The 26,867-nt window shown below is 42.9% G+C and overlaps 1 protein-coding gene across 3 annotated transcripts in view; it reads right to left on the bottom strand.

Moving 5' to 3' along the window:
• The window catches only part of LOC138540387 (putative ferric-chelate reductase 1), a 552,853-nt gene that overhangs the window by 309,840 nt on the left and 216,146 nt on the right, over positions 1-26,867 (bottom strand). For all 3 annotated transcript variants that reach the window (XM_069641681.1, XM_069641682.1, XM_069641683.1), the window contains exons 7-8: positions 16,841-16,939; positions 10,059-10,200 (exon numbers count right to left, since the gene is read on the bottom strand). In XM_069641681.1, coding sequence (XP_069497782.1) covers positions 10,059-10,200; positions 16,841-16,939 — 241 coding nt within the window. The remainder of the gene's footprint in view (positions 1-10,058; positions 10,201-16,840; positions 16,940-26,867) is intronic.

Raw genomic sequence — 26,867 nt, 5'->3', positions numbered from 1 at the left:
CATCGTCGGCAGCCTCGTGTAGATTGTCCTAGACGGCAGTCAGTGCCACAACCTGGTCTGAATCCCGACTGATAGGAGTCAAGAATATTATTTTCTTCCACAAAGTTCTGTAGTTGCATGGTCGTAGCTGTTTCTAGAATTTATGTAGGCCACAAAATACCAGCAATAGGATGATAATTAGAAAATATGTTATGGTCCAGAGCTGGCTTTTTTAAAAGGGGAGTGAGGTAACATTTCTTTAATTCCAGTGCGACACATCCTTGAGTTAGTGAAGCATTTATCAAAGCCTGAATAATCCTGCTACGAGCAGGTGGGTGCTGTTTAGAAAGAAAGATAGTCAAAACAATGGCTTGATTTTAATCAATCTGGTTGTCGCCCAGACCATGTGACAGAAACAACTCTTCTGGCAGTATGGGAGGACATCCTACAACAAGCTGATATGGGTGGTCTCACATTAGTATGTTGGACTTGTCCACAGTGTCTGTTACAGTCGATCATAATATACTTAATTGGCGGCTTGAAAAGTATGTGGTTTCTAGGTGGTTTCAATCATTTCTGGCGAATCAGACTCAACAGGTGAAGCTTGGTCCATCTCTAGCACCTACAATAAATGCCGAATGTGGGGTTCCTCAGGGTTCACGGCTGCCCCTTCTTTTGTTTAATATTTATGTCAGGCTTGTACATTTTTACTAAACACAACGTTAAAGGATAGTTCCGGGACTTTTTTTTTATTGTCCCTACGGTTCGGCCATGTGTTTTTAAGCATAAATCGGTAGATCGTAGAAAACTTTCCTATGGACCTTACCCGACTTTTCGTCCATTAACGCACTCGAAATCAGCCGCCATTTTGTGATAATCCTATCATTTCCCCCCATCGACCTGGCTCCCCTGCGTTTGCGGCACTAAATCAAATCCCCCGCCCCTGAGCCGGACATCAGCAGACGCGTACCGCCCATTTCCCAACGCCAAAGCACGTTTCATGTCAACAATCGCTGCGCCTCAGCTAATGAAGTGTCGCCATGGAAATGGCAGGACGCCTCTTTCCTCAATAAGTATAAACACACCGTTTCACAACACACAGCAGCAGATTTTCGATTCCATTCCTCTCTCTGTGTTACTTTGAGTATTCTGTGACTCGTTTCTGTGCTCTGGTCAGCTACCTTCGCCGCTTCTAGGCCTTGTGAACACCTGTACCATCTCTGTAAATTATTTTACTTTCTTTACCACACAATGGCTACAATAATGCCGTATATGTACGAGCCCGAGTACACCGAGGAGGAACTACTGGAAAGGCAAGCACGCGAAAACGATGGGGATTCGGACGGCAGTTGGGAGGACCAGTCAACGGATGAAGAGCCTGGACCATGTCGCATGGACGGCGTCTCCACCTGGTGCACGTGCAATCGGTGCGAGCTAATGCCAACTGAGGAGGAGAACTGCTGCTGCTGTGAAAATTCCGGGTGCTTGGCCTACATTTCGGAAGGCGAGCCAAGTCCGCAATGCATCACCGAGCTGCCAGAGTTCAGGGAAGCCTGCCTCTCACGGACCGTGTTGAGGATGATGATGGTGCTTATGCACGAACTTCGCGGCACTGTTCGTCCGCGTAATCCGAGTAACGAGTAAGTATACTCTGGTTGTGATGTCAGTGATGCCACTACTATTTCATGGTCGTCTCCCACATATAAAATTACATCTACATATCATTCGAACACATGTAAATTGGTTCCATATTGTGCATTTTCTAGATAGAATTTTTTTCAAAGCAGAATGACATTTTTTACCTGAATCGACATTGATAAGAAAGTTTTGTCATTTTAATACAGTTTGCATCTTTCTTTTTCACAGGTGGTACAGGCTGGTGGCCTATCGTTGCTTCACTTGGTGGCTTCACGGGAGGCTCGGACACCGCGTTCGGAGAGTAATACCTGCCTGTGCGGTACTTGCCATTAGACAACATTTCCCCAGCGACAGTGGACAATACCGCAGATTTTCCCTGGATGTGCTGCAACCGGAACTTTACAATGTGTAATGTTTATAATTTATGTTCAATTGAAATTAAGATCTAAAATAAAACCCAACATATATTTTAACAATGGTTGTTTTGATTTTTTAAATGAATCTAGTGTGTCTCCATTGAATAGTCTTCCTGTGCCTTGCCTTGTCTCACCACATGTCTCCGGCCAGCATCCTCCCTCACGCTGGCCGCCCACCTTCAATCCACATAAGTGTGTCTCCATTCACGAGTCTTCCTGTGTCTTGTCTGCACGACCACCGCCCCAATCCACCCCCCGCCCTATCAAAGGCAGTTCGCACTGGGGTGCCAAAGACCATGTACACTTCAAAGTGGTCTATAGAGCATGGGTTGTTGTTCCCATTGTCTACCTCCAGACCCCGTGTCTCCTGCCAAGCATCCCCCCTCACGCTGGACGCCCCCCTGCAAACCGCATAATGCCACGACATATACACGTCATTCATTCACAAACACACCCCTGTTTCGAATTCTTTATAACCCACTTCATATTTCTAATGAGAACTTCTTTGCGCTTTGCTAGTCAACCCGTGAAGGTGCTGGTTATCTGCTCTTCGTCTCTGTGAACTTCCGTGACCACTTCGAGCAAACTCGTCAGTTTGCAACCTGTGAACTGCTCCCTGTTCTACGACAAGGAACTACTCTGATCCCTGCATCTAACTGTTTGTTCGTCAAGGTAAGGCCATGTACCATAATCATTTTGCGTCCAATTTTTTAATTTATATCTATTTGCTAGTAGTCATCAAATTGCATCCATGTTTTCTTTTCGTTCAAGACAGTACACGCAAGGAACTAGTCACATGTTCTGAGTTTAGTCAAATTATTTTTCTATTTTTTTAAAGTTATTCAAATACTTATCCGCACGTGAATAACGTGTATAGTTCCAAGAACCAAAACGAACCTTGCATTGGACCTTTTATGTGTCATTTAATTTTTTAACACATTGGTATTCATTGAGAATTGTTGATCTTTACTTTTCAGAACTTTCCACAATGCCTGCCTGTTGCATTGGCGGTTGCCCTTCGAAGACCCATAATAAATCTGAAGGTACTATAATGCATGTTTTCCCTAAAACAATAGATCAGATAAGAGAATGGGTCCGATATTGCGGATATCCACCGTGTGAGCTTGAAAGTAGAGTCCTAGAAGTCTTTGCGGACAAGAGGGGTGATCGATACCGCATCTGCAGCAGGCACTTTAGCTCAGACATGTACTCCACATCATTGCTAATAAAGAAGAAAACACCGCGAGCGATGCGAAAATTGCTCTCAACCGCTATTCCCACTCTATTCGTCCACATCCCTCCACTGGTGAGTCAAGTTTACGGATTTAGTACTCGGCCTTGCGGTAGTGTGTAGCATTAGCTAACAATTTCCCCATTTATGTATCCACTCAATATGAAGGCGGAAGATTCTCCATCCGTGTCGTTATTGCAGTCATCAGCCACTTCAAGCGCCTATCGGGTAATCTTACTTGGCTATTCTGCCACTGACTTGTTTTAGGCATGTAAATCAATAGTTTTAATTTATCGTGTAATTATTTTACCTAATGGTACACCCTAGTACTCGTCCTCTAGTCTTTGTTTTCAGTTATAATTATTGTTATCAAAAATAATGCAAGTACTGTCTTTCAGGGAGATGCTGAGGAGTCCAACGCATTGACGACAACCGTTGATGTCACTCAGATGCTCGAGGTATGTTTCTGGACAGTTCCATCGATGGAGATCATCAGATCTTGCATTCTTGTAGCGTGATTGTTACACACAATGTTTCTTTCGTTTTTAGCCATTGATATGTCCTTCTGTCGTCGCCCTCCTATGTGTCTTCTTTTTTCAATATTGTGTTCATTACTAATGAAAGTCCTATGTTTCAGGGAGTCGATGGAGCATTAGTCCAAGAAGAAGGGGGAGCATGCAGTTACGGATCGGCGCAACAGCTTGCAGAAGTGTGCACCGCAGTTACAGCGTCCCTTGATGTTCTTATGCATTTCGAGGTATGGATACTGACAGTTCGATCAAGCGAGATCATATGACGTGATTACATCCGCTATACTTCCTTCTTTATTAACGCAAGTACTATGTTTCAGGGAGATGACGGAGCTTCTTCTACAAGAACATCACCCCTAGTAGTTGATGCAGATCTCTGGGTGGTGACACTTCCAACGATCGAGCAAATCGAATCATATTTAGATATCCATTATTTATTTTAGACAACTGATCATTTGTGCAGGTCTATTTAGATGAGCCGTTGACGCCTGCACAAAGTTTATGTTCTTTTTAACAAAATAGAAAACCATACTAATGCAATTACTGCGTTTCAGGGAGTTGCTGAAGCGTCATCTTCAATAATATCATCAATGGAAGTCTATGCGGAGCCCGAGGTATGGATCTTGACAGTTCCATCTAACTAGATCAACAATGCGTGAATAATTGTCGTTTGAATGTTCTACACAATGCGTTCATTCGTGTTTTGCTATTGAGATGTACGTGGGTATTGGTCCCCAAGTACATTTTGTGTTTTCAATATTATTATACATACTAATGAAAGTTTTATGTTTCAGGGAGTCGATGGAGCGTCAGTGCGTGATGGATGTGCTTATCATGAAAATATAGTCGTTGCAGCGCAAGAGGAAGTGGAGACATGCACACACGAGTCGGAGCAACAGCGTCCAGATGTTGAAGTTCGAGGCAAGAAAGTTTCAAAGAAAAGAAAGCAAAAGAAGGTTAGTGTCCTGGTCACTATATTATGTTGTTTTTCACTGTTAATAGTTCAATACTGTAAGTTGTGTTTAAACTGAACATCCCTTTTCCAATCTGTCCTCTAGTTGCGAGTGGGTGTACGAACTAGATCTACACAGACAGTGAAGCGAACGAGAGATGTTGCTTGTCAAAACTTTTGGCAGGGACTTGAGACTGGAGATGCATCGTGCCAATGGGAAGAATATGAAGTGATTGACAACGGAGCTATACCACCACCAGCCATTGATAGCGAATGTCCTCCTGGTAGTTCGGATGCAGTCGGAGATCAATTCACAGAATCCACACCCGCAAAAACTAAGACCGCGAGAAAGTTGAAGAAATTGTTTTATTCTCCCATCGCCGGAGAAGGAACAGATGTTGCAATGGAAGAGAATGAAATGGACGACAATGAAACACCATCAATATCACTGAACACAGCGGAAGACGATATCAGAGATTGTACCTTTAATGTGAGTGACATGTGCTCAACGTTACAGGCCGAACCAGCTGGGATGCAGAGTGACAGTATAAGGAAAGAGGCCAAATTCATTGTATTCGATAGTTGTTTGATTGATATTATTATTATGGTGAAATGTGGGCATTCGATTGGTGGGGAAGTATGTGGGGAGCCATTGATTAATGTGACTCGTGCAATTCGAGGCACTAACCTTAAAATACATGCCACCTGTACACAATATCATCCGTTCTCATGGTCTGCACAACCCATGCTGGGGCAACTGCCAGCAGGCAATCTACTTTGTGCAGCGGCCGCACTTTTTAGTGGTTCAAGTTTTAAAAAGTTAGAGTATTTCTTTCAGTTTGTGGGAATCCATTTCATTGCGAAAACTCAGTTCTACAAATACCAAACCGATTATCTATTTCCAGCCATTAGCGAAGCTTGGAGAATGGAAAAAATGTCTATTGAAAGTACATTCGCGGGCAAACGGTTCGGGCTAGCCGGTGATGGACAGTGCGACAGCCCAGGATTTTCAGCCAAGTACTGCACCTACCACTTTCAGGACATGGAAAGTAAGAAAATTGTGAGTTTGGTGGTCGTGCAGGTGTCACAAAGTACATCCTCAGTGGCCATGGAGAAAGTTGGCTTTGTAGCATCATTGCAAGAACTACAATCGCGGGGAATGGTGATCGACCTGATAGCCACGGACAGACACGTTTCAATTGCCAAGACAATGAGAGAAGAGTACAAAAATATAAATCACCAATTTGACGTATGGCATCTTGCAAAAACAATCAATAAAAAAATGTCGGCTGCAGGTAAAAAAAAAGATATGCAAGGTATTTCACAGTGGTCCAAGTCAATCAGCAACCATCTTTGGTGGAGCTCAAAAACATGCGAAGGGTCGTTGGAAATTCTACTGGAAAAATGGCAGTCAGTAATGCTACACTGTAGCAACGTTCACCGCTGGACCACAAACCAACATTTACTCAATTGTGAACATGGCCATTTGTCCACAGAGGAGGCACGGAACAAGAAGTGGTTGATTCCTTCATCACCCACTCACAAAGCCATTGAAAAGATTGTATTTGATAAAACTATAACAAGAGATTTGAGGGGACTCACGGAATTCTGCCACACAGGAGATTTGGAGGTGTTCCACAATATGTGCCTAAAGTACAGGCCAAAACGATTGCATTTTGGCATGGAGGGCATGATAAATCGGACTCTTCTAGCGGTCTTGGCACATAACCATAATGTTGGCCGTCAACAAAGTAGGACGACCGGAACTTTAGGGATGCTTCGCTACAATAAGGCCTTCACTAAAAGAAGTAAACAATGGGTGATCAAACCAGTGTTTGAGGATATGCAATATGAGTTTATTGAGAGACTTATTGTTGATGTCCTAGATAGGCACATACATGGAGTTGTGAACGAACCTGTGCAGGGGACAACTGCATTGCCACCCAACATTGCCTCTGTTCCATGTCCACCTAAAGCAGAGCTCATTGAGAAATACACATCACGGTTTAAATGATTGTAATTTGATTGTCTGTTCTCTCAAGTCTCCTCATGTTGCAGGCCCATTGAATATGTGTATCTATGTTATGTGTAAATAAAAGTGATTGCTCAGTGTACATGCAATGTGTCTCTCCACCCTTGCCCCTCCCTTCACCGTGCAGTAGTGCGAAGCACCCGGGTGTCAACTGTGACTTTGCTCTCGAGTCTCCTCATGTCGCAGGCCCATTGAATATGTGTAGCTATGTATTGTGTAAATAAAAGTGATTGCTCTGTGTACATGCAATGTGTCTATCCAACCTTGTTCATTTGCGCATTAAATTAAACCAAATAGTATTATAAATCATTTTTCAAAAAATATAGAATGTCTCCGTATTTATGGTTCTCTGGGGCTGCAAAGCACGCAGACAAAATGCAAAGATGGAGTGTAAATTTCAAGTCCTGTGAGATGGCCTTACACTGAATGTAGCTAACTAGGAATGTGTGCTCGTTCAAAGTGAAGGTCAGCTGCTTTGATTTTTTGCTCGGGTGCCGGAATGTCCCACGACTCAGTATAAGGTTCTATTGTTATTTGACCTTGACAGGCCGGGACCATCCCGAAAGACTTCTTTTTGGGGGTGTGGTGCAATAACGTAAGAAACGATCATGAATAAAATTTCAGAAACGATAGCCATTTAATGTTCGTTCATTAGAAGAAATAACGTCGGCATAGAAGGAGTGGTATTTCGGGGCTGCCCTACGCACAGACACAATGGAAAATGCAAATATAATGTAAGTAACTCTTTAGATGAGTTTATACCGCAATTTAATTACTATACAGTAGCTTTAAAGACGGGTTAAGTTGTACTTGTTCGTTCTATGTGGCATATTGTTTTGTACCGCGCACTATCTTGAGGAGAACCATCTCCTTTTACGGAAGCACCTCAAAACCTTCCTCTTTGCTTCTGCTTTCTCTCTTCCTCTCCCCTGCTACAACTGGTCCACTGTCTGCGACCTCGGTCCTGGGCCCTTCCACTCTCCACCTGCACTGCCTCCCTGTCAACCCCTGCACTGGGGGACTGTCTCAGTATCCTACAGCTCCCCCTTCCCAGCACTTGTTCTGCACTTACCTTGCACTCGCCACCAGCTGGCCCTATGTATTTATTATTTTATGCTACTTACCTTGTACTCCACTTCCCCCCTCCCCTTCCCCTTGCACTTTTACCTTCCCCCTACCCCTGCACTTGCGCGATCTGAATGACACCTGGCCTAGTAGGATCGTTGTCTGTCTTCTCCTTGTTCCCCCCCTCCCTGCCTCGCCATGCCTTGAAACACTTGTGTATAGGCGCGTTGCAAATGCCATATTATATCATATCAGTGACGAAGTGGTCCACTGGCACTCAGGCGGCTCTGAAAAAGGCGGAGGAGAGGGGGTGGGTTACTGGAAATGACGTATAATACCCAGTTGCACTGTCCTAGCTATGAAATAATTTCCCGACCTAATATATAAAATGAATAATTTTAATAAAGATCTGATGGTGAGACTAATTTCATTTTTTATGTTTTTAAAACAGGTACATCCTTCATTATTGTCCGTGTCATGAGTACCAGACACCGGCGGATGGCTTTTACAACCGCCAGTTGCTTCTCCGCGTGAACAACGTTACCACCCTGACCATTTTATGGGACGATCGCCAAGTACAAGTATGCCCTTACGCGGTACTAATGGCTAGATGCAACATACATACCGTTGTGGTGGCCTAGTGCCTCGTTGTTGGAACAGCCATGCGATTATCAGTGCGACCGAAGAGCTTATTTTATCGTAAACCAACACCCTGTGTACTGCACACGAACATCGCTTGCCTCAAGACGAACTATTTTGGATCGAGAGCAAAGAAAAATGCAAATCGCTGAATATTCTCTAAACATTTGATGTCCAATAAATGTACTTTACCAAATGTACCGTGTTGCTGTTTCATTTTAAAGTACAGTTTCATATTCCGAATTGTGGCGCGCTGTGTTGTGAGCTGATCTGTGTTGGTTTCCGGGTTCTGTGTGGAGTCGCGTAGAAGACGCCTGGGCGCGTTTGCCTACGCAGCACAGTCACGTCACGGATAGAGGCGGGGAATATGAATGTTTTGATAAAGTCTGTTTCAGGGGCGGGGGATATGATTTAGTGCCGCAAACGCAGGTGAGCCAGGTCGATGGGGGGAAATGATAGGATTATCACAAAATGGCGGCTGATTTCGAGTGTGTTAATGGACTAAAAGTCGGGTAAGGTCCATAGGAAAGTTTTCTACGATCTACCGATTTATGCTTAAAAACACATGGCCGAACCGTAGGGACAATAAAAAAAAAGTCCCGGAACTATCCTTTAATTCTGATGCATACACGGATGATAAGCAATTATATATTAAAACCAATGATTCACATTTCAAGCTAAACAATCTTACCATATGTTTAACGGAGGCTGAATTATGATGCTGGAAAATGCATTACAGGTAAATTCAGATAGATTTATTTAGATTGAAATCCACAATTCAGGGTTTGAAACGGGAGCAGCCAGTGTTAAATCTGTTTGATAGCACCGTGACTTGTGCCAAAATTAAAACAAAGGTTTTTACTGGCAAAACAATTTGAGCCTTGTGGCACAATTTAATTGGATAGTAAACATATCTTTTTACACACTGAGGCTGTTACACAGAACACTTTGTTATTTTGACAAAAGTTTTTTCCCCCAATGGTGGTCGGATCACTGTTCAACTCTAAAGCGGACTACTGTAATTCTTTATTACTAGGTATTCCGTAATTCCAAACAGAACAATTACAAACAATCCAAAAGTCGTCTTATTTTCCAACTTTCTTGACAGGACTCAATCACCATTACTGGCAGATGTTTACATTGGTCCTGCTAAAACAAATAGGGGAATTTAAGCTATTAGGTCTCATATTAAAATGCCTGCATGGGATGGCACCAGCCTACCTTCAAAATAAAATTGTGTGACACAACTCGGAGATCTGCGCTCAAAGGATAAAAGTATATTGATGGTGCCCAAGTCCAGGTTTGTATTCAGGGGTGATCACAGATGTGCTGTAGCAGCTCCCAGACTGTGGGATTCTTTACCACAACCCATTTCTAAAATAGGTAACCTGCTTCAAATTCAGAAGCATTAAAAACCTGTCTTTTCTTTTAAACTCAATTGGGATATCGAAGATAGCGCATCGCACCATGATGCAATTAACTTGTGCCTGGAGTGTGTTACATATGCCCATTACATTAAGCAAATCAGACCATTTAATGGAGAAGAGAAGATAAATATGAAAATCATTGTAATCACCATTCGGAGCAGATCCGCGAGCCAGAAATACATAGTACGAACTGTTGGAATTCCCATCTGGAGTTCTGATGTTATTTTCTATGGTAAAAGAGCACTTGATGACTCCATTTTGGAAAGACGTTGCATTACTTTGCAAAGAAACCTAAAACCAAGGAGATGATGCATGACATTACTCAAAGAGGTATGCTTACTTTTTCATTAATCACGCCTCACTCACCCACCAGTTTGTAAAATCACCATAACATCTGACCGATGAAGTGAATTTCAATGTCACTAATGCGACTCCGTCATAAAATACTTAGCTTTAACGAAAACGAATAGGACTATATTAAACTAGTAATACTATCACTTTAAGTAGTAAGCTTCTTCTCAGTGCACCCCACAAACCTTCAGTCCGCACCAATATGACCTGCTAGCTCCCTGGTGGAGAGTTGAAGCTCAACTGACAATCCCTGCACTCCGACTGCTGTTTTGCCTGGACTTTCTCCCAAAGTCACTATTGTAAGTAAGAAGCTCCCCGATTGGCCCTTGCAACCGTAGTGCATCTATTAATTCCTGTTCAGAGTCATTCCACCACCTGGCATCCACAGCAAAGGGCTGCACAGAAAAGGGCACATCCTGTATGGCCCATTTTGGGACTGGTCGCTCCTTGGCCCACAAATGCTGCTCCATTACCCCAGATTCCATTTTCCCATCAATGCAGAACTACTACACAAGTCCCATTTGCTAACTCCGCAAAAACACATTTATGAACTTTCACATATGCATATGCCCCCTGCTGCATGTAAATTGCATTTCTTTGTCACACCGGAATCTGTAGTGACCCCTAAACCGTCTCCATCACTGCTTTCCTAACATGGAACTGACAATATGTCTCCTCCTCAATGTTCTTTCCCCTTTTCTCACCCATGGCCTGCACCCACCCTCTCTCTTTCACCCGCTCCTATTGAGACAGAAACATGCGACAACTTGGGTACAAAACAACAAAAGAACAGAAATGCAAGAGTATAATTGTCCAGGTTATAGTACCATGTCATAAAACATAAATAACAGGAGAAAAAACACACTTATGTTAATGTAGTTTGTACAGCGCACATTCACCCAGAGGTATCTTGGCGCTACTGTATATACAATTAAACCCAATCTTCTACATAATGAATTTTAAAATCCTGTATGTTGTGTATACTACAGGATATTAATTCCCATCATGTTTCGGTCCCTTTCACGACTTTGGGAACTTCTTTAAGGAAAGGATTTTCTGTGGCTTGGTGTTATGGAGAATTCTCCAGAATGGCTAATTTCCCTTACCTTTAGAGTCCCTCAGCAACTTTACTGGATTTCTAGGATTTAAACTTTTCACCTGGTAAGAGTGTGAGCCTTTTTTCCCACTCTTACATGTGTTTTTGGCTATGTGTTGTACATTTTTTGTGTTCATGGACTATGGAGTCTCAACCACTCCATAGGCATAATCTTTTTACTGTGTGTCACACAGCACCTTCCGTGCAGTGACACATGGTTGTCTTTTTAGACTTCCCACTTTAAACTCCATTTTCTGGGACTGACTACTGTCTCCCAAACATGTGAAGTTGCCATTGACTTTACTAGTCTTTTTAAATTCACAGACCCAGTACAAACTATCTTCCAATAGAGTACTTGAAGAGTTAATAGTTATCCCTTTTTGTCTGGTTCTCATGGAACATTATTTCGTTCCCCTTTCTCTAAGATTTGGCTGGTGGCAGTGGTAACTACCATTTTTATTCTACTGCGAGCTATGAAAATAGCCTCGGTACTGTTAGAGTCTATGGTGGTAGCCTCAAACTCAAACCCGCTGGACCTCTTATTTTATTTTGATTCTGGTCGGGTTTATTCACCATTTCTTTTTGTAAAGGTCTTTCTCGTGTTTTACTCTGCGCAGCAAACCATGTTTGGTTCCTTTGTTCGCCGTCCTTTGGCGGGCTTCTGCACAGAAGCCCTCCTTAGGCGCCTGAGTGTCTGGGGTGGACAGGATGTGAGGGAGGTGTTTTAGGCCCCCTGCACAAGGTCTCCTTGGAGACCCAAGTCGCACTCTAGTTTGATTGGCTAGGTGATTGCCCTGCCAAGACAGCCACCTTGCTGTGTGATTGACAGCCAGGCTGTGTGAATGGGGGATATGGTGCATAAAAAGCCTGTCTCTTCGACTGGAAGGCAAAGTTGCCACTGGAACGAGAGAACCAATGAGGAGCTGAAGGAAGATGACTGCTGCAACTACTGGACATCCCGTTGAAGCCGTGCTGCAGGAACTCCGACGACAGAAGATCTGCAAGGAATCTTCTTCCCTTGAGCTTGGTGGGACCAACCAGCTCGCCAAACACCAAACTCTGGCCTTCCTCTCCTGGTCGAATTTGCGGAGCCTCGCTGCAATGAACCGGATAGCCAGGAGGAACGGAACCTGTTTGGGTTTTAAGGAGCGCACCTTTTATTCGACGGTTTTCTCTGCTGCTGGCTTCTTCCCTGGGTAGCGCAGGACCCTCCAGTCTTCTTCCTTGTCATCACGACAGTCGCTTCAGGAGCTATGAGCCTGCAGGAACTACCAGGAACCACCGCCTCAGCTACAGCATTCTTCTTCATTTAAGGTACTATGCAAATCCGGTCGTTTGTTCCGTCCAACCGCGGTGAAAGTGTTTGAAATCTTTCGCCTCTCCGAAGGCTTGTCCTTCTCTACTCTTTTGAACAACTTTTCCTCCGGCCAACTTTGTTTTGAACTCTTGGCAAAGACTTAACCGCAAACTACTCTGAACTGTGTGATCCTATGCAAAGACTCTGAATCCTTAACATTGGCCCAGGCCTATTGATTACTAGTTGTAGTAAGCCTTTTCTAGATTGCCCTGCCTATCCCTTGTTGGTGTTGTTGATTTTGAATAATCTTGTCTTTCCACACACTTTTAAATTGCTGGAGTGCCATTTTGCTCACACTTCATTTTGAGCTTAACTTGTCCAGAATTGATTGGGTGTTGTGTAGTATATTTAAGACTGATTTTCTGCTGCTTTATAATAGTGAACTGTTTTACAACTGATGGTGTAAATAGATTTATATTCTTTTACTCAGAAACCTTGAGTCAGTGTTTGTTTGAACCATTGTAATTGTTGTCCTTTGTGTAACTTCTTGTTCTGCTCATCTTACTCTTGAGATAAGTCTGGCTGCTCATCCATCGCTACCACTTTGTGTAGTACAGGCTTGTAACAAAGGTAAAATTGTGCTTACACTTGTAGTCTTAATTGTGCGTGGTGTTCCCAAAGGGTACTGCATATGATTCTGCCTAACACTTGGTTCAATAGGTTCTCTAAATGTTACAGTGGATTGGCCAGTTTGTTGGTATGTAGCAATACAGGGAAGTGGAAATAAGACTGATGATTTATGGGATGGCGTTTTACAATTATTACACGTGGGATATCTCTACTTTCTCCATTCTTTCCTTGAACGTTGTACAATTGAGTAAAACAATGTAGCTTATGTGCGTATGCTCCAACTCGGAATAGCCCTAAGGGGCAAAACTAAATTGTAGCATACACAAATTGTAAATAGAACAGCCCATACAAAAAGGGAGACGACTAACAGATTGAGTTCACAGACCTCCTGTTCAAAGCTTCAATTGGTTTAATTCAAGCAAAGCTCACAGCTTTTCTTTGATTATACTTTTTGCTCATTACTTACACAATGGCTGGTTGTTTGTGGATCAATCTTCAACACAGAGGAGATGATCCATTAGGGTTGTTTAAACAATAGTGAATCTGATGTTTTAGGAAAAATACGTAAACCCACTCACCTTGTTGGTGATGATTGAAAATCTCGATGGCTGCTGCTCTCCAATCCGTATCCTGTTGAAGCACAATTCGTGCACACTGGGCTACTGAACCAAGACTATAAAATGGAGGGTCAGCATATACATATCTGCGGGAGACACCCACATGCTACATGTTGATTACTGGAGAAAGGCTATGCCATGTACCTTCTTCACCAGCATGACCTCCATATTGTGTGATGGAGCTACATAGAGAAGAGGCAGTGCAGCATATCGGTTGATTAGAAGGGATGCCCATGCTGTTAGCCAAAGAAAGTTCTAGTTTTCAGCAGATGCAGTTTCTAAACAACTTTGCATATTTACTGCCAAGCCACTAGTGAGATTTCAGTAAATGTGGACAGAAAGTGATTCATTACTAGTGATCTTTGGTGAACAAAATAATCTGTGCCGCTATGTTCCAGTCACAGTGAAAAAAATGAATCTGCACAGAATTTAGTACTGGGGTTGGTGGTATTGATTACAGTGAAAGCTTGTGATCTTGGGCAAACAGTACATCCAGAGCTTTTGTGTTGCAACCAAGGAGAGGAATTCAACCAATCAGTACTGGAAAGTTATTGAATTCTTGTCGATCAGCCGTGTGACCTTGGCCAAAACCGTACATATGAAATGCATCATTTGCAACAGTAAAGCCAGACTTCTAAATGACGACAACACTGTCCAGGAGCCCAACTTTCTGGGTCGGAATTTTTCCTCACTTTCATGCCACCAATGCAGAGTTAGGTAGCCGTCTTCAAAAATGGCATTCAGAACCTTATCTGCAACCTTTCTCTTTTTCTGAAAATTGTCAAAAGCCATTGTGTACTTGTTGTTAGTTATCTGCTAGTGGTACATTCTAGGCATACAAGCTCCTGTAAATAGGATTTATTTATCTTGACCACAGGCCTCAAGTCCGCCTTTGTATCTAACATTATACAAGTGTTTCCTTATGTTTTTTTTTTTTTTAAAAATGTAACACATGAACTTCTTTGTTGGATTTTGTGATTTCTTTTTGGAACAAACTATGAGCCATAATGAAAGTTTTTTGTAAAAACTAACTCATTAATACAAAAAAATAGTATATGTATTCTTTAAAATTTGAAATAAGTTATAATGCACAATTTTAAGTTAAAGGTCACTCAGTAAAGTTAATTAGTGTACCTCAAAATGCTCTTTTAATTTACTGTTTTAATTTTTAAAGAGTCCATGATAAAGGGCCACTATTTGGAGAAACAGGTCTTCGGTTGAAGGATTTTAAGAAAGAAAGAAAAAAAAAAAAAAAAAAAAAAAAAACACGCACATTCCACACACATGTGTGGTGTAAAGCTTTCCAGGAAGCTTCACATAGGTGAAAGGGGAGTGAGCGCCGAAGTGTTATCACATTTGTTCAAAGAGCTCATGATGATTCTCATCTGTGTAATATTCTCAAGTTCCTCCAAAGTGGATACAATTGGTGCATAGATGCCACCATTTTCTAAACAATTAGAAAGTTTGGGTGACCATGTTTAATCCCTTAGCACTGTGCATCCACACAACCCTGAGCTCAACTGTTCGTGATCAATGCTGTGTGAAAAAAGAATATGATTTCCGGGAAGAAAGCCGCAGCGCCTTCTACAAACTGGGATTCATGGACATGCACGTGAGACTTGATTTCTGGAGCATGTCAGGTGATGGTCAGAGACTAGAACACAAATAAGGCTGCAGAGAAAAGCGGGGGGCTCAGCAACAGGGAAGACATTATGGGGTGCAAGCAGTGGAAATTCATTTCATGGTTAAATCTATAATAATATGCTTTGGCAAAACCAGATACACTTTGTCCAGTGGGGGATTTACAAAGTCAAGCCTGTTGGATTTGCCAGAGCTTTTGTATATTTTCTACCAAACTCAGTGTTTTATCCTAAACGGGGATGGGTGTAAAAAAAATGTAAAACAAAACAAACAAAAAAAACAGTCTTCATGCCCCAGGAATGAGCATGAGCGACCAAAAGCTGGACAGTCCTGGAAAAACTGAGACTTCTGGTTACCCTAAGCTTCAATTGCTATGTGATTAATAATGAAAGCATCAGTGGTGTAGTAAAATAAAAAAAGTACAATTCTGCGGCTACTGTGTGTACAGAGTTTTTATCAAGTTCACAATTATCTGATGGTCATTAAAACAAGATTAGTCGTGCACAATTCTGCTAAGAGCTGTGGCATACCTGTGTAACCTGAGGTTTCATAATACCTCTTGCCTTCCTTTCAGACCTGCCTGTTCATCATATGCAGTTCACCACAAAAGCTGTCCTGTAAAATGCACAAATTCTTTTTGGGTGGTTGCTGCAAAACTCCCATGGGGAGATTGACAAGGCTTTAGGATTACTATGTTCCTTTAATCTCATTGACTAACCACCTGCTTAAAAGTATATCAGCTATCACTGACCTACACATGCAATTCTCTTATTTCACTTTAAATGTGATCTTCCATGACAATTGGGCTACCAATTCAATGCTCATTTGTACATAATGAAACATCTGTACCGATGATTTTCATTGCTTTTGATTAGGCATTTTTAAAGTTCGAGATTGAGGGGAGCTGGGGCTATGTTGACCCTGCTTATAGCCTAGAAGAGCCTGGTTAGCTTGACACCAACAGCTATCAGGAGTTTCCTTTGGCGCCTCAGGCCAACTGATGCAGAACAAGCACACCTATGTCAATGTATCTTGCCGAGGTTGGGACAATCTATAAACAAACATTAAGACACATCTATACGACATTTAAGGCATAAGGGGTCCAATAATGACGAAATGTATAAGTGTGCATCTTACGTGGAAGTAAGATTTGTGGAACGCAATGTAAGAGTTCCTCGTTACCTAGTGGTAGCTCTTGGTCACTGGTCAATTTTGGATACCCAGGAGCTGCATTTAGCTCCTGCTTGACCAATCCTAACTTCAACCCCGGAAATACGGTAACAGAATAATGTACTTTACCAAACCATTTTGGTTGACAGTTTTTTGGATAGTGGAGCTGCCACGTTCAATGTATATTTTTCCAGCATTCAAGACACAAATATAAATGTCATCATTTCCCTAAAGAAAAACAAAGCACAAGTTTAGCAGGAGAATGTAAAAAAGAAAATTGCACATATAAATCACGGTTCATATTTGAAGTACACCTTACCTAATGCGATAAAATAGCAATGAATTGTCATACAATTATAGGGCAGTTGTGGAGTAAAAGAATTTACGCAAAAAAGTATGATACTGAAACTATAAATTACATATTATTTTGTGAATTCATCAGCAACTATTTCTTTTTCCAGAATTTGCTCTACCTCCTCCATCCCCAATGAAAGAAGAGAAAGCTACAGCTCAGGCGTTATAATAATGATAATGATGTGTTATTTATATAGTGCCTTAATCCAAAGTGCTTTACAGAGCACATATTTGCATACAATATCAACCACCCGAAATTGGTACTCATTTATCGAAATCGGAAGGATGAAAGGCTGAGATGGCCTTGCCGGTATTCGAACCTGCGACCTACAGATCACGCTCAGATTGCAGCAGCGAGCGCTCAACCCACTGAGCTATCCCACCGGCCGGTTATGAAGGGCAAGGGAGCCCCTGCTATCTCAAACTGAGTCTTATGTCATATTTCCTTTCTGGTAGCTGTAAGGGGACAAAGGGGTAGCGACAAGATGGTGGGGACAGGTGGGCGGATGCTAGGTAAACTTTCTACATGATGGAGGGGGGGAATTATATCTCATGTGGTTAATAGTTACCCCATGCTACCCTTTTAAACACTTTCCAAAGCTGTTACATATGTCTTACAAAAAATAAGTTGACTCTTATAGCTCTGAGGTAAAGTCTCTAATAGCTCCGAGGTAAAATGTATCAAACTAAATTCCCAAAGGGTAATCTGTACAGTCATAATTTCCAACACAATCCAAAAAGAAAGCTTTTCTTGCAAAAAATAATCACAAGCCAAGCGATTGACCTTTTCATTCATAATAAATATGGTGTTAGGTAAAGAAAAAATATGGAAAGCACCGTTACCATAGCACCGTATAATGTTACAAATCAAGCATGGCTAATCTCTACACAAAGCACATTTTTATATGAAGGTCTTTCTAAAATGCAGTAATGAACTGCACAACTATCCACTCACAATTCACCTATGTTGTAGCCCATCCATAACGTCAAGTGAAGCACCAGACACTTCAACTCCTGCAGAATTAAGTTTGAGATTATTTGAATGCTTAGGTCTAGCACAGCTATTAGTCTAAATGCACTGAATGAATTTTGCACCTCTTTATGGAGTTTAATCCAGGCTGGAAGCTGAAACTGGATTCACCCAACAGTTCAGCATTTCCCAAATTGAATACAAACTCAAGGGACTTTCAAATTGTTTGGTTCTCCCAGCAACTCCAGCAGTTGAGGAACAGAATGTGTGATAATCTTTGGACCGGGTTTTGGTTTCAAAATATTGTTGTCATTGTTAACATTTACAAAACAATAAAAGCTAAACTGATAGTTAAAGTAAAATCCCATTTTGACCACAACAGAACAAAAACACTCGCTAGATCTGCAAAGGAAAAAGAAGGACAAAAGAAGAGAGAAATAAAGCCCCGTTCCCCAGATCCATATTGAACAGATAAAAGGGTGTGGGAAATACGATTCAGAAGATGAGGTGCCCCAGGTGTGGTTTAACAAGTACACTGTCTATTCTGGGGATCTCCCAAATGCTAGAAACCCATGAATGTATCTGTGGTGCCTACCAACATCTCCAGTGAAAATCAATCAACAAACTAGCTTGCAAGCAATGCTATATTTTGGAGACCATGGGCAGTGGCATCCTGTGGCAACTTCGAAAAAGCAAACCTAAGGTGACTTGGACAGTCCAAACATCTGAATGATTGCCCGCCCAGAACTTTGTTAATTTAGGGTAGGGCACCATACAAACTAATATGTTCCCATGCCCCATCATCGTCTTCAGAATACATCAGATTTAGCTTCAGAAAAGAGTTGCATGCAGTCTGGTGTTAGGGCATCAATGGGAAAATATTGTTTATACCAGTTTGGGGTATTGCACATTGGGAGAAGCTTTCTTTGCACAGTACCACATTTTTCTTCAATAATTTGTCAAGTTCCCAGCCTAAATCAGTCATGATTTACATAATACCCTGCATCAGCCAAACGTCCACCCGAAATGTGGTCTAAATGCTCACCTGGGGTTGTGGCAGGTTTTACGGTAGAGATAGTGCTGCACCTTTAGCAAGGATCTGGAGAAAGGTGGGTGTGCAATTTAGTGCCAGAGAAACTACTACCCTTGAGCACCAGACAGGTGGTTGAACAGCAATATTGTTGTAGATCTACCTTCTGAGTGAATAAAAGTATCAACACCTATTAACCTTGCATATGTGATTACAAATTGGATGGTATCAGTAGCTTTCCTAAACAGTTTTCTCACTTAACCAATACGTGTTTGTACTTGCAATATAGTGTCCTTTGTACAATACATAGAAAGACGTTAAGAATGCTCTCTTATTTAGCATGTATGTATATTATGATGTACAGATTGATTAAAAATAACAATATACATGACCTAATATTAATAATAAAGTCGCTGAGTAGATAACCAGTATCATACTCTAATATTCACTTTTAAAAAGGTTAAAACTACATACCACCAAACTGTGTATGCAGCCATTGTGGCTGATATAGACTTGTAACCATGCTCATAATTGAGATGCAGTAGCTTGGCAAGCCAAGGAACAGGTGAGAGTATGCAGACCAATCTCCGGTCAACCGATTAGGTCTAAAAGTTGAAAAACGGTCATGGTTCTATTGGCAGCTCATTAAGAACAACCTAATGTGATCTACAGCGATGGGTCAAAAAGGATTAATGGAAAAATACTTTAAATCCTCCTGCAAGGATTCCTCTCACCATTGCTTTGTTCTTCATGGTGTCCCTTATTCTGTCCAATGAAGCATGAGGGGCAGCACAGGTTATATATGGATGCTGTGTCTGAACCCGTACCACAATAAAACTTGTGTTTAAGCAAGAAGGGAACATTAGTAATGGGTGAGTAATTATTCACATCCAAAGGATCCAATGATTTCTTTTTTTAAATTGAAGCGATCCATACATTTTTCAAGCATGCTGGTACCATGGAATTGAGAAAAGGGTTGATAATGTTAGTAATAAGGAGAGCAAGACAAATAAGGCCTTTCTTAACAACGCTGGCCCAGGGCAAGATGTGGGTTTAAGGCCACTAACACATTTAATCAAATCCTTTTTCAGTTGTTTCACAGAAGAAGAACTCAGTCGTAGTTGTAGGATTAGCAATTGATATACTTTTGTCATTCGTGGTATTCGAATTCGGAAGCATGGTTTCCGTTTTAATGCCTTCACTTATCTGGCACTAATATCGTGTGTAAGGCTTCAATATTAGCTCAATGGGAATCAAGTTTAGTAGTGAAGCCTGATTGAAAATTAGCACACCAGCGATCATCAGTGGTGATTTTCAAATAGGTACTGGATTTACCTTTAAAATATTTGAGTATTGAGAAGAGTTCTCTTTGAGAGGATTTAGCCAGGAGGATTTTATTCTCATAATGGGACCATTTAGCAGAGAATGTCACAATCCTGCTCGCCTGCCACCCAGCACCTCTACATGCGCCTCTTCCTTTATTTCCTTGTTTTACTGCTGCAGTTTTGGACTAATCTAATTGCATGTTCCATTCCAGATTTTGGATTAAACCAGCAGATGCATTCTGGGACGTGTATGCTGTCCAAAAGGCAGAGGGCTAGAGGAGGCCTATTAAATACAATTGTTTGCAGCAAGCTACCAAGAGCTGCAGAGGGCCCGATTGCATTCACCTGTTCCAAGCTACTGCAGGCTAGGCTGCAGAAAGCTGGAGAGCATTTGATTAGTCACCAATGCTGCAGGCCACTGGAGCCAGGGCTGGGCCTAATTGAACGCAGCTGCCAGAGTCTGCAATCAGCTCCCCCCTGCTGGCCTGCTGGCTGGGAGGGTCTTTATGAGCTCTCTTTGAACAGAAGAAGCACCCTACTGAAGCCAGGGCTGGGCTTAATTGAACACAGCTGCCAGAGTCTGCAATCAGCTCCACCCTGCTGGCCTGCTGGCTGGGAGGGCCTTTATAAGCTCACTTTGAACAGAGGCAGTTGTCAGTCAACTGCTTCCACTGGGAGTTCGTGCTTGTGCGCCTGTTACCAGTTTTCTTTGACCTTTCCTGGAAATCCTCTTTTGGCCTTTTGACTCCTGTTGCTGTTGATGCTTGCAGCTCCCTTTCCAGTCTGCTGCAGCCTTCTGCCCTGCTCCTCTGGGCTCCCACCTGGCGGCTCTGCCACACTCCGCTGTCTTCCACCCTGCTCCTCTGGGCTCCCACCCGACGGCTCTGCCGCACTCCACTGCCTTTCGCCCTGCTGCTCTGGGCTCCCACCTGGCGGCTCTGCCGCACTCCGCTGCCTTCCGCCCTGCTCCTCTAGGCTCCCACCTGACGGCTCTGCCGCACTCCGCTGCCTTCCGCCCTGCTCCTCTGGGCTCCCGCCTGACTGCTTTGCCGCACTCCGCTGCCTTCTGCCCTTCTCCTTTGGGCTTCCCTGCCTGGCATCCTTGGCATACTCCTCTGCCTTTTGCCCTGTTCCTCTGGGCTCCTTGCCTTGCTTCCTGCCTGTTCCAACTTCTGATATCCTATCCTGTCCTGTACCTTGTTATTTCTTTCAACACTGCTTTCTACTTGTATACATCTTGGTCCACTGTGGTGTCTCCACTTGAATTCGTTTTACAGTGTGACCCTGGGTTGGTCTCCGTTCAGATCAGATAAGGGAAGACTTCTGTCGCCTTCGCGTAGTCCGTTGAAGTCGTACCTGCCTCAGTATATGGTCTTTCAGTTTTACCCTTGCACTGAGTACAACTGTTTCCTCGGCACGCCCAAGTCATGACGTTGCTGTATGACTGTTGTTAAGAGTAATCTGCTGGTACCTATCCCAAGGGCTTTCCTTAATCCCTGGAGACCCCTTATCATATTCCAGTACACCCTTATTTCTGATCAATCTGTGTTGCCCAGTGCATTTGCTTGTCTTTGCCTTTTCTCTGTCTCTTTGTTTACAGCCTGCTCCTGCAGTTCCTGTGAATACCTGTTTCAACTAACAGCTTGGTATGTACCTTTTAAGCTGTTATATGCTAGCATTGTCCCCAGAATATCCCTTAATCTACTTGCATACAGTGAGAGAGAGCCTATGCCCTGTACACTCCGCCTAGACTTCTGACAGATTGACTGACCCAAATAGAACATTTTGATTCTTGGGCCAATGCTTGTTCGATCCAAGATGCCTCTGAAGAAAAAACAGAACCCTTGGCGAACCCCTACATCCTCCAAGCAAACTGCCAGCACCCAGTTACTGGAGACTTTTACCCATAATGAAGCTACCGCCCTCAGAGAGAATGGGTATCTCCATGCCAATTTTTTTTCACATTTCTCTGCCAAACCAAGTACTCCGGGATGGGACTCTGTGTTTTCTGCTAATCCCGACTTGATGACCACAGAACAGTTACAGGAAGAAAATAGGTATTTGACTCAGTCCTTGGCATGCCCCTCCAAGTCAACGGCTAGATGGGAGGCTTCAAATTATACCTCAGTGAAAAGTCTTCCTACTGTGTACTGTTCCAGTGAACCTGTAAGTAGTGCCCTGTCACTATTCAGTGTGTTAGGGCTGACATTATGAAGCAAGATTCTAAGACGCTTTATGTTGGTGCTATGCATTATCCTGACAAACACAATGCCACTCATGCCTCTAGACTTGGTTCTGTACCACAGATCTACTCTGAAACCTCTGAGTATTATACTAAGATAACAGCAGATTCTGAGCCTTCTACCAATAAACCGTATGTTAAAGAAAGACCAGCTAAGTCCCCCGAGGACATCTTCGATTTGGAAAATATCCAGAAACGGCTATTTGCTCTAAAGAGACAATCTATGGATTTATATGACGAATATGCCATACTGTACGAGCTAAACGTAAGAGAGGGATACATTTCATCTTCAGATAACCCATGTCACCCTGAACCAGACATTCTCTCTCTAATTATTGATGACATTTGGGTTCCTAATGAGCTGCGCAAGTTAAAAGAAAGAACGTTGGAGAAAATAGAAAGATTGAAGCAGGAATATGCTTATCAGTTGCAGGTTAACTTGGAGTGCTCTTATCCTTCTGCTCAAGATGCCAGCCAGGTTTTCCCAAACTACGATCCATTTGGTGAAGACCGGTCCTCCTGTACCTCACTGGGAGACTCCTTTGAAAGGACTCTTCTGTCACCTGCTGAGTCTACCTCTGCTATCTTTTCTGACACTTCTGCAGACAAGCCCTTTTCCAGGAACCTAACCCTAGTCTAACTCCAATGCTGTCCTCTGCCTAAACTCCTTCCTTGGTTCCAACACCAGTATCCAGCACTGCCTGACACACGGACAGCAATGCAATTAACCTTTCTAGTGTTTACAACCCCACAATTACTCCAGTAAGTGCCAGTCCAACAACCCTCTTCTTCAAAGACTGTGTTTCAACGCTTGCTCATGCCTGTGACCTGAATCAAGACTGTGCATCCATTCTCATCCCGATGTCTACTTCATCACCTGAAGTAATTCAAATGCCCATAACTGAAATGAATGAAGATTACCTTGAATGCAAAAGCATATCCTTCAGTGAAAAGGAAGATTCAGCAATGGATTTAGTGTTTCAAGACCTTATGATCAGTACCATTGTTAGTGTTATGCTGTTTGAACATTTAAACCAGTGGAAGGAGATACCTGCACTCCTTGTCAGTGAAAGGATTTTGATCAAGCCTCCACTAGCCTTGCACTCAGCAGTATCTCCTTCCCAAGTACTTGAACACTCCGAGCCTGTAGCCAATTACATGAGTGTGGCATCCACGGCTCAATGCCAAAGTCTACCTATTGGAATAGTAATGCCATCAGAATACCAGCTCTCTGTGACAAAGAATAAACTTACCCTTTCTGAAAGCCACCAAGATAGTTCAGTTATGCCACAGCCATCTGAAGGTAAAACATTTTCTTTGCATTCGGAGTCACATTCAAAACTGCTGCATCCGAAGAACAACCTGAAACCAGCAATTCCTGTGTCTGTGCCATCATCTATTGCTGTATCCTCTAAAGAGCTTCAGTCTACAATTCTGTTTTCCTGCACATCCACCTTACGTACTGACGTACCTTGCGAGTCGTTTCATAGGGTGGTGAAGATCAATCATCCCTTTGCATTTTCTGATCAGAGTACTACACTGAAGGAATACAAAACCTTTACCTGGGCATTGATTTCGACTTTAGTGCTTCAACCCTTACTCTTTCTACTGCTTGAAAGACACAATGGACTATGCCTTCTTTTGGGGCACCAGGAGGGGCCCTTTGAGGGGGGCATACTGTCACGATCCTGCTCGCCTGCCACCCAGCACTTCTACATGCGCCTCTTCCTTTATTTCCTTGTTTTACTGCTGCAGTTTTGTTCTAATCCAATTGCATGTTCCATTCCGGATTTTGGATTAAACCAGCAGATGCATTCTGGGACATGTATGCTGTCCAAAAGGCAGAGGGCTGGAGGAGGCCTATTAAATACAATTGTTTGCAGCAAGCTACCAAGAGCTGCAGAGGGCCTGATTGCATTCACCAGTTCCAAGCTACTGCAGACTAGGCTGTAGAAAGCTAGAGAGCATTTGATTAGTCACCAATGCTGCTACTGCTGCAGGCTACTGGAGCCAGGGCTGGGCCTAATTGAACACAGCTGCCAGAGTCTGCAATCAGCTCCACCCTGCTGGCTGGGAGGGCCTTTATAAGCTCACTTTGAACAGAGGCAGTTGTCAGTCAACTGCTTCCACTCGGAGTTTGTGCTCCTGTTACCAGTTTTCATTGACCTTTCCTGGAAATCCGCTTTTGGCCTTTTGATTCCTGTTGCTGTTGATGCTTGCAGCTCCCTTTCCAGTCTGCTGCAGTCTTCTGCCCTGCTCCTCTGGGCTCCCACCTGGCGGCTCTGCCACACTCTGCTGCCTTCCACCCTGCTCCTCTGGGCTCCCACCCGACGGCTCTGCCACACTCCACTGCCTTTCGCCCTGCTGCTCTGAGCTCCCACCTGGCGGCTCTGCAACACTCTGCTGCCTTCCGCACTGCTCCTCTGGGCCTCCAACTGACGGCTCTGCCACACTCCGCTGCCTTCTGCCCTTCTCCTCTGGGCTTCCCTGCCTGGCAGCCTTGCAACACTCCTCTGCCTTCTGCCCTGTTCCTCTGGGCTCCTTGCCTTGCTTCCTGCCAGTTCCAACTTCTGATATCCTATCCCATCCTGTACCTTGTTATTTCTTTCAACACTGCTTTCCACTTGTACACATCTTGGTCCACTGTGGTGTCTCCACTTGAATCTGGTTTACAGTGTGATCCTGGATTGGTTTCCGTTCAGAGCAGATAAGGGAAGACTTCTGTTGCCTTCACCTAGTCTGTTGAAGTCGTACCTGCCTCAGTATATGGTCTTTCAGTTTTACCCTTGCTCTGAGTACAACAGTTGTCTCGGGACGCCCAAGTCATGACGTTGCTGTATGACTGTTGTTAAGAGTAATCTGCTGGTACCTATCCCAAGGGCTTTCCTTAATCCCTGGAGACCCCTTATCATATTCCAGTACACCCTTATTTCTGATCAATCCCTGTTGCCCAGTGTACTTGCTTGTCTTTGCCTTTTCTCTATCTCTTTGTTTACAGCCTGCTCCTGCAGTTCCTGTGAATACCTGTTTCAACCAACAGCTTGGTATGTACCTTTAACCTGTTATATACTAGCATTGTCCCCAGAATATCCCTTAATCTACTGGCATACAGTGAGAGATAGCCTCTGCCCTGTACACTCTGCCTAGACTTCTGACAGATAATAGTATTTTGCCCTCTTGATTTATCCCAGCTATTAGTTCTACTCTTCCTCCTCCAGCTATTTCCTTTCCCTCATTCAGTTTCTTGTTGGTCATCAACACTGCATTGTTGGATTTCTTTCTGATTCTTCTTTTTCACTGCAATCTCAAATTGCTTTTGTTGATCAATCTTGTCAGTTTCATCTTTATAATATTAAAAAGATTTGGTATCTACTAATCGTCGCCTCCACTAAAGTACTGCTCCACACTATTGCTCCATCTCAACTTAATTACTCCTGTACGCTCTATGTTGGTCTCTCTAACTATGCTATTCTTCCTTTGCGTTCAGTGTTATACTCTTCGGATCAGGCGGCATTTCCCCTTATTTGTCTCATGTTCATTGGCTACCAATTAAACAATGTTTTATGTTTCAGCTCCTCTTTAGCTTTTAGGAGTACTCATGCCCTGGCCCACCCCATACCTAAGCACCTCAATTTCTTTGCAACATCCTACTGGAGAATTGTGTTCTGACTCTCAGTTTTACCTCTTGGTACTTCACATACTCTGTGCTTCCTCTCGATTCTGCTCACTTTCCCCTCTCCTTTGGAATGCTCTCGCTTTACAAATTCGAGGTTGTCCTACTCTTGAGGTCATCTTTTACATTCTGCCTTTTTTTTTTTTTTTTAACGTCCTTCTCATTTGAATCTTTGCTGGGCGATTGCTTGTTTTCTGGACCATGCTTTTACCTTTACATATATTAAACTGTTTTCCCGCCATTGTCCAGTGCTTTGGATAAAAGCACTAGGTAAGCTTTGCAAAATAAATAAATAAATACATTTCAAACTGAAAATCGAGAACTATGCAAAATGTTGAGCATCCCCAATTTTAAATTTTACTCTGTGAAATATACAGTTGCAGCTCAAAAGCTAACAAGCATTTGTAATCTCTGGCGCTTGGTTTACTTGGTGCATTTTGATTTGGGCATGGTCAAATTAAATTGTTTCTTCTATTTCAGTTGAACTTCGTGCATTTAGGTGGTGATCATTCCTTGATTTGTTATGAAGAATGTATTTTAATTATCAGCTGCAATATGGTGT

This window comes from Ambystoma mexicanum, chromosome 1q, assembly GCF_040938575.1.
Source record: "Ambystoma mexicanum isolate Mex_15411 chromosome 1q, UKY_AmexF1_1, whole genome shotgun sequence".
Taxonomy (NCBI): Eukaryota; Metazoa; Chordata; class Amphibia; order Caudata; family Ambystomatidae; genus Ambystoma; species Ambystoma mexicanum.
The sequence above is the reverse complement of the archived record's forward strand: the minus strand, read 5'-3'. Positions and strand labels throughout refer to the sequence as shown.